The following is a 12,283-nucleotide window of genomic DNA, read 5'->3' as shown; positions in this document are numbered from 1 at the left end:
TCTCCCACTTTCTTTTCTAAGGACCACAAGCCATCTTTTAATTTAATAATACATGTCAGACATTTCCAGTCAACATTTCTCTATAGTTCCTTAGGTCCATTCTCTTCACTTAACAACAGGTATTTGGGGGGAACCTCCAATGTTGAAGCACTATGTAAATGCTAGGAATATGGAAATAAAGAAGATAAACGAACTTTGAGGCATCCACAGTCCAACAAGGAAACCAGACACTTAGCATGAGCTGCAAAGGCTGTGAGAAGGCTGTGATGGGGTGTCACTGAAATATCCTGATAGCCGTGGGCTCCTAGTTCCAACTCAAGTGGGGTCGGTCACAGAGGGCTTTAGAAAGGAGATAATAAATCAGCTCTTGAAAGATGAACAGGAGTCCACCGGGGGAAGGGCATTCAAGATAAAGCAAATAGCACACATACAGGCATAAAAATATAAATGCAAATGGCAAGACAGCCAGCATGCTCAGAGTAAAGGCTGTGATCTGAACTTGGAGATCAGATTTTTCAGGTTTTATTCATCTCTACAAAAGGAGCTTCTCTTTTTCCAGAGATTACTTCACTCACTTCAAAAACCTACCTCAGTGGCTTCCTTGGTGATGCAGTGGTTAAGAATCCACCTGCCAGTGCAGGGGACACGGGTTCGAGCCCTGGTCCGGGAAAATCCCACATACCGTGGAGCAGCTAAGCCCCTGCGCCACAGCTACTGAGCCTGCACTCTAGAGACCGCGAGCCACAGCTACTGAGCCCGCATGCCACAGCTTCTGAAGCTCATGTGCCTAGAGCCCGTGCTTCACAGTAAGAGAAGCCACTGCAATGAGAAGCACATGCACCGCAACAAAGAGTAACCCCCGCTCGCCGCAACAAGAGAAGACATGCGCACAGCAACAAAGACCCAGTGCAGCCAAAAATTAATTAATTAATTAAAAAAAAAAAAACCTACCTCAGGACACCGTAATGATCTTTCTGATATGAAAAAACAAACACAACTTGCATACACACTGATTGAATCTTTTTTTTTTTTCTGATGACCAGGCGGTCTCCTTTTACTTTATATTTCTGTACATACATAGACAGGTATTATCTAAACTTTTATGTGCATGGTAAATATACATGTGTCATTCCTGTTTTCCATTATTAGTGTTGTAGATATTTTCATGTTTTTCATTTTTAGTCTTTTTTATTAAGCAAAGAAAATTCTGCATCCTCAGCTCACACTCATTTCAAAGCCTGAAACACAATCCGTGAAAAATTGGTCTCAGAGTCACAGTCACACTTCAGTGAGTTAAGTGACATCGAAAATCACAAGGGCTCCACTGTCACACACTGATGTAATTTTGGTGGCTGCACCTTAGTTGGTTTTATTTTGTTACTTTTTCAACATCAGTAAAAATCACAATTTTTCTAAGAATGGACTGGGACCAATGTCAATATGTAAAACAGGAATCTTTCTGAAGAAAGTGAAAATTATCAGCTTACACTAGAAATACTTTTCGTTATTGTTAGACAAATATATTAATATTCTTTTCATCTCTTTTCAAATGAATTAGGACACCAAAATGTGAATAAAAATTGGGAAAGCATCCACAAACATTTGTTTAAATCTCTCTTATTCATTTTTGATTACATAAATTAATCCTATTAAAGTGGTACTATGAAAAGGTATTTTACTATCCCTGTGGAATTCAATAAGCACATTCATTTGCTAGGGCTGCCATAACAAAGTACCACAGACTTGGGCGGCTTAAACAGGAATTTATTGTCTCCTAATTCTGGAGGCTGGAAGTTCAAGATCAAGGTGTTGGCAGGGTTGGTTGCTCTCTCCTCGGCTTATAGATGGAGATGACCATCTTCTCCCTATGTCCTCACACAGTATTTCCTCTACACATGTCTGTGTAACTTATCTCCTCTTCTTATAACAACACTAGTCATATTGAATTAGGACCCCCTCCCAATGACCTCATTTTAACTTAATTACCTCTTTAAAGACCCTCTCTCAAACAAGTCACAGTCTGCGGTACTGGGGGTTAGAACAACATAGGAATTTGGGCTGGGGGAGAGTACAAAGTTTAACCACTGTCTGTTTTTGACAAACAGCCCAAGGGAACAAGTTATTTGCATTGGGCAAACTCTGTCCCAAGTCAAAAAGAGACAAGCCTTGTAAATGGGATTTTCTAGGGAACTGCTAGAAACTTGAAATGATGACAATTCTGAGCATGAGGCTTTGAAAGAGCTCCAATCCTGTTCTGACCCCTCCAGCAGTTGCTAGACTGCTCTTTTGCACCATGATTGCAGGCTGTTGATTTTTAAGGTTAACGTAAAGCTGAGCAGGGGGAAAGTTAAAATTTCCCAAAGCTCAGGGTTTTTACTGCGATTCAGCCATTTTTCTTGAGCAAACACTCCTGGAGTTCATTTACAGAGTTCTAAAAGAGTTTGCTTTGTCAGTTTCTGCCAGCGTTCTCATTGCTTTCATGGAGGAGAGGGTTTTCAGACGTCCTTTCTCCAGCAGTCCCAATGACAACCTCTTGGCTGCATCCTGTGTTGTTTCTTCATACCTGTGTCCCAAGTTTCTAATTCTCTCTTCAGTCAATTCCAATTGGATGTTAAACCTCCATATAGATTTTAATTTTAATAATTGTATTTTTAATTTCTAGTTCCATTTGGCCATTTACATAGCCAGAAATCAAAATCTAGGTGAATTTTATTTGCCTGTCTCTGTTTTCTAGTCATGTCACAATAAACATATGCTTCCTCAATGGGAAGAAAAATTTGAAAGTTATTTTATCACCTTTTCCTTTTGACTTCCTGTTTGTGCCTCACTCTGAGCCCACAGAACCCTGTCATCACCTGTCTTCCCCCATCACTCCCAAACACAGATAAAGAGTTGGTAACTCAGAAGAGAAATGTTGAGAAATAAAAGCAAGATGCTGTTGTTCTTTGATTTACAATGCCCAGTAACCCTGCTGTACTTGTTTCAGAGGCATGGGGGTGGGCAGACCAAATAATTGGGTAGTCAGGGAAACACTGAAGAAGGGTAGCATTCAGTTTTAAGGTTCAGAAGAAGAGCAGAATGTGAATGAGGGCTGTATGGGCTCAGACTCTGCCAGCTGCTGTGGGTCAGTCACTTCAGTCCCTGGGCCCCAACATTCTTCTTCTAGCCACGAGGAACAGGTGCACTGCTGTGGGAATATTTTGTAGATCTGAACGCTTCTGTGTAAAACCTACATGTGTCCTCTTCTCCTTACCACACCTGCATTCAGCATAAAGCAATTGCCTAATATATCTTATAGGCTGTCCTAAGGAATAATATATTGACTGACTGGCTGGCTGCTTCCCTGGATGAATGAACACAGGGCTGCAGTAGGACTATGGTGAGTCCTACGTGGTTTTACCTTTGCGGGCCCTTTATTCCATTTAAAAATTTTCTAATTATATTTTTATATAATTATATAATATAATATAAAGTGTATAATCTACCTTATGTAATATGTAATATACTTTACATAAAGATGAATATTTTCATGGGCCCCTAAAAGCACTGTGGGCCCTTGGTACTGGACCTACTGAGCTAATGGAAAGTCAGCCCTGAAGGAATGGCTGAATGAACGCTTCCATGTCCTGAGAAGTTTCATAAGAGATTCTTCGACCTCAGAAAAAAAATGCACCAATGTCTTCCCCGTATTTTACACCAAGCCTGTTGCCTAGTTTCCTTTTCTAAGGAGGTGGGTGGGATTTCCCTTGTTCTGCCTTTTCACATTTAAAAGGAAGCTATCCCTGACTCCTGGGCTGCCAGTAGCTCATATGGCATTTTTGTGCAAATTAGAAAAAGTCTTCTTGTCTATAAGCAGGAAGGGCGGGTGAGATGGGGGGGGCGACTTTAAAGTATTATATTATCACACCATCTGAACAACCATCTCCACTGGTCCTGGGGAAAGTACAAATTCAGATCAGCATCCCTTCCAACCTCATTTGGGGGACCACAGTAGCTGCCTCTGTGTCACGGCAATGGGAGGGTAACACAAATCTGTGGCCTCCAGCTGAAAGGCAGCATAAGTTTAGTTTAAAATGTCAAATTTCATTCTAAGTCTGTGGCCAAAACCAAGACTCAAATCCCAGCAGGGCTCAGGCAAAACCTCTAAAAGCAGTGTGAGACAAAAGTCATGACCTCAGATGATCCTGGAGTAAAAAGTGGACAAGGCACAACCACATGAGTGTGCACCTGTATGCATGTGCACACATGCTTTCCTGTGTGTGTGCCTGACCTTGCAGGCAAGTGCCGGCAAGTGCCTGGTGTGAGCCAGGACTTTCACGTTGCTCTCTGGGATTCCATGTGGAAGCCTGGTATCTCCACCACATGCCCTCCTGCATGGTAGCACATGTCTACAACAAGAAAGACACCTCCTTGTAGTTGTGACACTGTTACCAAGTCCAAACTTGTACTGCTCACCTCACGGCAGGCCAATAAATCAAGAGATGAGTCGTTGAGGCAAGAAATAGCAACTTTATTCGAAAGCCAGCAGACCGAGAAGATGATGGACTAGTGTCCCAAAGAACCATCTCACCTGAGTTAGAATTCAGGCTTCTTTTATACTAAAAGAGGAGGGGATGTGGCTGGTTGTTGCAGACTTCTTGGTGTCAGAATCCTTTGTTCTTGCAGCTGTCCATGTAGGTCAGGTCATAATGCCCCTGTAAACCTCCAACAAGACAAATGTTATCCTCTGTTCTGCAACTTTTTGCCTCTATATGAATGGGAAAGTGTTATACCTTTAAAGGTCAGAGTTTTGAGAATGGGATATCCTGTATATTTCAGGCTATAGGCAACATTCTTAACTTGTAGCAAAAGCAATTGAATACAAGGTTTAAGTAAAAGAAGCAGATTTAATATGGAGTCAGATTCTGTTCTTCCCTATTATAGCAGCCTATGTGGGTCACAGTCTCAACACCACATGCAGCAGTCCTGCCTGTCTCCCTGAGTCCCCTGGGTGATGCAAAGCCCACAGACACACACACTAAAGCCTCCGTTCTCCTCTCTGCAGGGATGACATGCCAAGCTCGAAGCTCCTACATCACTAGTGAGATCCTCTGGGGGTACCGGTTCACCCCTGTCCTGACGCTGGAGGACGGGTTCTACGAAGTCGACTACAACAGCTTCCACGAGACCTACGAGACCAGCACCCCATCTCTCAGTGCCAAAGAGCTGGCCGAGTTAGCCAGCAGGGCTGAGCTGCCCCTGAGCTGGTCCGTCTCCAGCAAACTCAACCAACACGCAGAACTGGAGACTGAGGAGGAAGAAAAGAACCCTGAGGAGCAGACGGAGAGGAATGGTGATGTGGCGAATCTAGAGAACGAATCCAAAGTTTAGTCCCCTGGCTGGGCCACCCCTTCTCCTCTCTGCCCACAACCTTCCCTTGTCTCTCATTCTCTTTCTTTTCTGTCTCTCTTACTTTGTTCTTTCCTTATATTGAAGTTTGGCATTACCAGAAAACAAATCTTCAAGGTGTAAAATATCTACCTGCCCTCTCAGTTATTCAGATTGACAAGGCAGATTCAGATTGGGTTAAGGTGTCATGTGCCCTCATTTGTGACCCAAGCCTGGTCTCCTCCCTGAATACGACACATCCAAGTCCTAGAGATTTCTGCTACTTACCTGCATGTGTTGTACAATACCAGATCTCAAAAGAGTGCATCAAAGAGTTTACCTGGGATATGATGAGGAAGGTCTCTGGTGCCTATTCATTCATGCAGTGAGACATAGAGTCGAGCCCTCAGTTTTATACATCTCAATAAATTTCATCTACAGGGCGAGGTGCTTGCCCTCTGCAGGCATTGCATTTATAGGACCCAGGTGAGGTAATGACAAAATACTGTACATATATATGCCTTATGTAATTATTTTCTTTTGCAGTTAGTAATAAAACCCAGCATGTACAAAAGTACTGTAGAACAAAACTTCTAAATAATGTACATAGATGTAAAAATAATGTAGGTTTAGATATATAACTTTAGAAATAAGATTAAAAGAAAAAAAAAAGGATTCCCAAAGTACAGTAGGCATTTCTGTTCTGATGTCCTGTTTTCTGGATTTCTTTGGTCCCATTGACCGCTGGCCCTTTATTGCATGGCCTTTGCTCCGTGTCCCAGACTGGCAGCCGTTTGGGTACCTCACTGTTCCCTTTAATTGAATCTAATAAGCCATAGGTCTGGGAGAAGTTTGGAGGTTCAGTAGATGGCAAAACACACCACCAGTATGCTGATATACTGTGAAATGTTTACAAAACTGAGGTCTCTTTTTTAAGTAACAAGACCTCACTGACTAGCCTGGGGCAGAATTTCAGGAGGAGGACATGCTCTGGCATGTCATCAATGATGTGTGTTTTTTGGTTTTGTTTTGTTTTTGTTTTCTGCCACACCTCGTAGCTTATAGGATCTTAGTTCCCTGACCAGGGATCAAACCTAAGGCCCCAGCAGTGAGAGTGCCAACTCCTAACCACTGGACCACGAGGGAATTCCCACCAATGATGGGAATTTTGTGTTTATGCTTTTCAAGTTAGCTCTCACCCTTTGTAGTACCACAGTTTGAGAAACTATTTTTCTACAAAACCATTGACTCTCCAACTATTTTCACTCTATAATCACAGTTTAAAAATGAGACATGTTAAATTAGTAAAAGGTGGTTTGGGTCTAAAGTCATGAAATTCATAATGACATGTAATGGGCGAAGTATATTGTAGTCACTGATCTCACACACCTTGACTCCATCTGGCACTCTTCCTATACCTGGGGGGCTTATCCATCAGCATTCCTTGCACTGGTATTTATTATTATTATTATTAGTTTATTATTATGAAATTTCCAGAGTTCAATATTTAAAGATTAGATCAACAATCTTGGTGACTGTCTAAGAAATATTTCTAGAGTATGCCACAGGTTAGAAATCAAATCCAAAGTGTCTCCCAATCAAAGAAAACAAAAAACTACAGCCTTAATTCATTTTAATCTGCAAAGATAAAAAGAAAGAAAGAAGAAAGAAAGAAAGAAGGAAAGAAAGGAAGGAAGGAAGGAGAGGAGAGGAGGAGGGAAGGAAGGAATAGTATTTTGTAAGGAAAATCTAATTTTCAAAATGAAAAAATTTTCATAAGAAAAGGAAGAGAATCTTAGACAAAACCTCAAGGGCAGGTGGAGATTTTGCACTGAAACAGATCTTTCACATTAAGTTGGCATTTATAAACTGTTTGTTCCCTAACATAATCATCCATCATAAATATTCATTGACTGGATCCAAGTTCATTTTCAACTTCTACAGCTGTGCTCAGTTTGAGGCTTTGCACCATGGAGGTCAAAGAGCTCAAACTAGCTGTCCCTCCCTGCTGCCCTTGCCTTCCCTGACCAGATATCACAGGGCTTCACACTGTAGTTTGGGGACCTTGTCTACTAAAAAGCATGTCCCAGAGATAAGGAAAGTAACTCCTCAATTTGACATGGGGGGTGGGTCTCTCTTCTCCCACTTCTGACACCTTGTATCAAGACAACTGCTTCTTGGCACTGACGGTATGGAAAACAAAACTGTTGGCCATAACTCTTTCCTTTTGCCAACATTTCACTTTTCGCATTGAATATTTGTTGAATCATTTATTCATTCCACATACTCCAAAGAGGAGGTTGTAGTTGAGGAGGAGGAGGGAGCCCCATACACTTCTTGCCAGACTGTGGGGAGGTACTGTGGCCTTACCTCAGTGTAGCCTTAGGAAGGGCCCTCTTGCCTTGGGGGCGCTATCCCTGCAGCATCACCAGAGTTGCAGGGCCAGGCATGGTAGCACAAAGCAAGATCAGCTGGGGTTGCAAAAAGTCTGCTAATTTAGCTCCTAAAGACTCAATGGGTCTTTCTAAGTCCATTACTAAGGCTTAAAGGACAACACACACCCTGTTGTCTGGTTGGAAGAGCAATTGGGGGCCCTTGAGCACAACTGAATGAAGAGCCTTGACAACCCTTTGGTCAGACACACACGTCAGTTCTGTATCTGTGACAGGGCACCCAGGTGTGAGGTCCTTCCCTATTTCTCACTGTCTTTGGTGTCAATGTGGTTGGAGATGGAACATGAACCAAATCTCATTTTTGTAATGTGAGCCTCTGAATCTTTAAATGAGGATGCTCCAGAAGAACCTTTTATTAGAATGTCCTTATCAAACATGTCTATTTTTCTACAATTATTGATAACACAGTTTAACAGTGTATTTTGTGTCAACTGTTGAAATTTGGAACTGAAAAAAGCTCATTAAGACTGAATTTTCTAAGTAGCAAGTATTGAATGGTGTTTTTCATTAACAGTTCAGCAAAGATGACCCTACAATTTCTACCCATTCTCTTCCACCATATCCAGGCTCCAATCACTCAGTCACTTTGTTAGCAAATCCAGAGCTATGGAAATAAATAAGCCTATTTTAATGCACCAATACTCGTAATGAATGAGGATCACACTCAACTTGATATTTTGGTCTGTTTGATGGTGTATTTGAGTCCCTTTCCCATAAAAGCATGGCAGTATCCATTAGCCAGATAAGAACTTTGGGCTAAAGGGTTACAGTTTGCCACAACTGACTCCAGTTTGGAGGAAAGGGCAGACTCAGCTGGGAGCATGACCTCCCCAAGGGCTGACAAGACCCTCAGATTGTCATTTCCACCCACCTCAACATGCTTTCCAACTGGAAGAGCACCTATTTATTTATGTCAGCTTTATGTAACTGATAAAATTGTTTATGTCCTTGGATGTCCCATGGGCAAACTATACTCTTTTGGATTAACACCTTTGCAATCGCTGTAATGTCAGGTCATTACTTTTCCATCCCTTCGAAATATGGCCTTTTAGCCTGGTTGGTCCAATACATAGACACTCTATGTCCAGGAGACGGAAACCTCTCTTTCCCCACTCCCTTCCTCCCTCTGTCCCTCTCTTTTTCTCTTTCCCTAGTTCTCCAGTTCCAGTTCCATTGATTTAGTTCAATATCTTATGTTCCCTAACAGAAATCCAGCTACTGTTTCTAAAAAGGTCAATCTATTTCTTAAGCACAATTTTCTCTTGCTGGTTTAACCAAACTAGGGCTCTGAAACGTCTGTTTTTCATTATACTCTAATTTAAAAATTATTTATGATTTCATTTAAAAGCCTAAGTTTTGAAGTCTCCAAGCAACATTCTTATGTTTTCCCTTCCTACATTTTCTTACATTTCAGGTTTCTTACTTTTTCCCCTTTGCTTTTTTATTTAGATTGAAGCCAGTATCTTTGGGATGTTCAGAAACTGTTTATAAATATGGGAGCTGGTGGACAGAGAAAGAGACTCTAAAAATTCCATTAGAAAACTACTTTAACTCAGCAAAATAATGTGAAATCATTTTTATATATTCATAGTCATTTCCAAAACAGCTTGCCAAGGGTCTGACTACTTTACAGTCTTTCTTTCCTTGACTTGGGTGATACTCTATGTGATTCAGAAGAGTCATAAGGGTAGTTGAAGATTAAATGTCCTACATAGATGGTAAACATTATCTTCTATGGTTTCATTTCAATGGATGGCTATAAAGTCAAAAAACATAGGCAACATATACATAATAGATGATTCATTGATATTGCATTACAATATAATCAACTAATAATACATTGTTTCTAGACTCTATGGCCACCCCGCATTTAAGAAAATGTTATCCTTTCATTTAAAATTGAGTAAAGCATACCTCTTCCTAATATTTCTGCCCTCAACGTCTTGGAGAGCTTTTGATGTAGAATGTCATCTAGCAGTCCAAGCTCTGTCAGGCTACTATTTGATTTTGACAAAGCACAGTATGTACAATGATAAACAAACAATATTACACCCTACGTTGTGTGGTGTTTTGGAGCATTCAGAGTACTTGCACAAGTTTTCTCATTTAATTCTAATCCACCATCAGAGCTTGAGTATTATAATTTACGTTTTATAGACGGAAAACTAGGGTTTGGGCAAACTGAGTAACTTCCCCAAGGCTACAAGGCAAGTCAATCACAGATCCTGGTCTCAAATCCAGGTGCTGAAGCTAAAACCATGGGCTCTTTTTACTACAAAAAGGGTCAGCAAACCAAATCTGTGCACAGAATCTGGCCCACTGCCTGTTTTTGCACCACTTGCGAGCTAAGACTGATTTTACATTTTTAAATGGCTGGGAAAAAGAAAAAAAAAGAAACAAGAGAAGGATACTTGGTGACATGTGAAAATTATATCAAATTCAAATTTCTGTGTCCATAAATAAAGTTTTATTGGAACACAGGCACACCCATTGGTTTATCTGTTTCTATGACTGCTTTCACAATACACAGCAGAGTTGAGTAATTAAAACAGAGGTCACATAGCCAGAAGACTATTTACTCTCTGACCCTTTACAGGAAAAGTTTGCCAACCCCAGTACTGTGCTATTAACTACTATTAATACCATTAAGTACTATTACATATTGTACTGTACTATTATAATATTCCTGGGCAAATTAGAATGATGACATTCTTTTCCAGTATAACTCTATTTTCCAGTATTGTGCTTAGGTTTGTTCAAGGAAAAATAATTCATTTTTTTATAAGAGAGACAACTGCTTCACAGGACTTTGAGTTGAGTCTCAAAGAAAATTCCTTTCTTTTCATAACCATTCCCCCAAGAGTGGTAAATAGAGTAAATAGTCAGGCAAGAGCCAGTGGCCAGCTCAGAAAGTGATGTGGTACAACTACTCATTAGTGAACAATTTTAAAAAATGGGAATTCCAGGGACTGAGCTATTGCTTCGCTGACATGCATAGGTATTTAAATATGTAGACAGTTGGGGCCTGGGCCTCTGCTGAGTGGGATGAACTAGACTTGCAGTAGTTGTCACACATCCAAACAAATTCCCCTCCCCTACATGCCTTCCCTCTAATTCTTTCCTGGAATAGAACTAACTAGACTGCTGAGCTGTCTCTCCATCTTCCTTTGCTAGCTTCCTCTAGCTCACAATTGATCAGCGTGATAAGAAGAATCTTAAACCACCACTCCTGTTTAGTTGTACTTGTTCTGGCTCCCTCTAGGTACTCAGCTAAAAGTTTAACATGCAAATAAAAACTAAATGCTTCTCTTAGAAAACAAACAGGTTCTGTGAAAGAGCTCAGGAAAAACAGAGGCATAGTAAAGGGTTATTGCATTGTTTGCTGCTTTCTAAGTCTGAAGCACAAGATAAAAATTGGTAACTCTGTAGTTACCAATTGGATCAAAGAAATTCAGACCATGGAGTTTTGAGATAAATCAATACTAAATGACATTCTTTAGTATCACTAAGCTGAACTCACTTGTATTCTAAGGAAGCATTTCCAAATCCAGACATAGGTCAGCCAAGTTACATTTTTTATCTCTTTAGTTCTATTGAAAAATATATCAAGTTCTCTTATGAGTGCTTTCCTGGAAGTTAGGTGGAAAAGAAAAAGTTTTGTAATAAACCATTGTGATGTTGTATTGCTGACAGATAAATGATGGAAATTGAGATGAATTTGGTCCTGTGTCTGAAACTAAGTAGTTGATGGTATCTGCAATCGTGCAAAAAGCTTGCAATCTTGCAACTGCATGGAACAGCATAACTAAGTGGGAGGGGAAAAAAGTTCAACACCATAAAACTTAAATAAATGTTAAAAGGAGTCAAACTGTTACTTGGCCTCATTACCTTGGTGAAAGAAAGCTTCATGCATCCACCTAATTCAAATAGGAGAGTCCTAGGGGAAAGAGGACAAAATACTTTAGCACTAAGAGAATAGCTAATTGAAGTAGTCAGCATGACTAAGTGATTGAGATTTATCACCAGTGAAAATGGTATTTGTAAAGGTAATTTTAGACACTACCCCCCTAGACATCAATCCTATAGTGCCCTGTGGTCAGCTAGAGATTTGTGACCACACAAGCAACAGAGCTTGATTTCAGAGAACTAACTCTTCCTACTAACAAAGCGTAACTGACCATTTCAAGATTAAGGCTACATACCCGTTGTATTAACAGGGATCATGAATACTGTGATACCAACCAGCCAATCTTTATAAGAATAGGAAAGGCTGTTTCTCTCAGGCAATGTAAATATCTGCTACCAACAGGCACTAGTGAAATAAACATGTAATTCATCATCATTTCTAAAATTCTAATGGAAACCACAAAATATCCATCCAAAGGAGCAAACATCCCTGGAGTCCAGGATCGGATCTCTTTGGCTACTAAAACCCCAGTCCAAGCTGAATGCCTTATGGAATA

At 40.5% G+C, this 12,283-nt stretch overlaps 1 protein-coding gene across 1 annotated transcript in view; it reads left to right on the top strand.

The window, feature by feature from the left end:
- The window catches only part of KCNJ6 (potassium inwardly rectifying channel subfamily J member 6), a 91,287-nt gene extending 85,917 nt beyond the window's left edge, over positions 1–5,370 (top strand). The window contains exon 3 of the mRNA XM_024758428.1: positions 5,045–5,370. Within this exon, the coding sequence (XP_024614196.1) occupies positions 5,045–5,370 (326 nt within the window). The remainder of the gene's footprint in view (positions 1–5,044) is intronic.
- Positions 5,371–12,283: the final 6,913 nt, after the last annotated feature.

This window comes from Neophocaena asiaeorientalis, unplaced genomic scaffold, assembly GCF_003031525.2.
Source record: "Neophocaena asiaeorientalis asiaeorientalis breed wild unplaced genomic scaffold, Neophocaena_asiaeorientalis_V1.1 scaffold45, whole genome shotgun sequence".
Taxonomy (NCBI): domain Eukaryota; kingdom Metazoa; phylum Chordata; class Mammalia; order Artiodactyla; family Phocoenidae; genus Neophocaena; species Neophocaena asiaeorientalis.
Note: the sequence above shows the minus strand (reverse complement) of the source record. Positions and strands in the feature narration are given on the sequence as shown.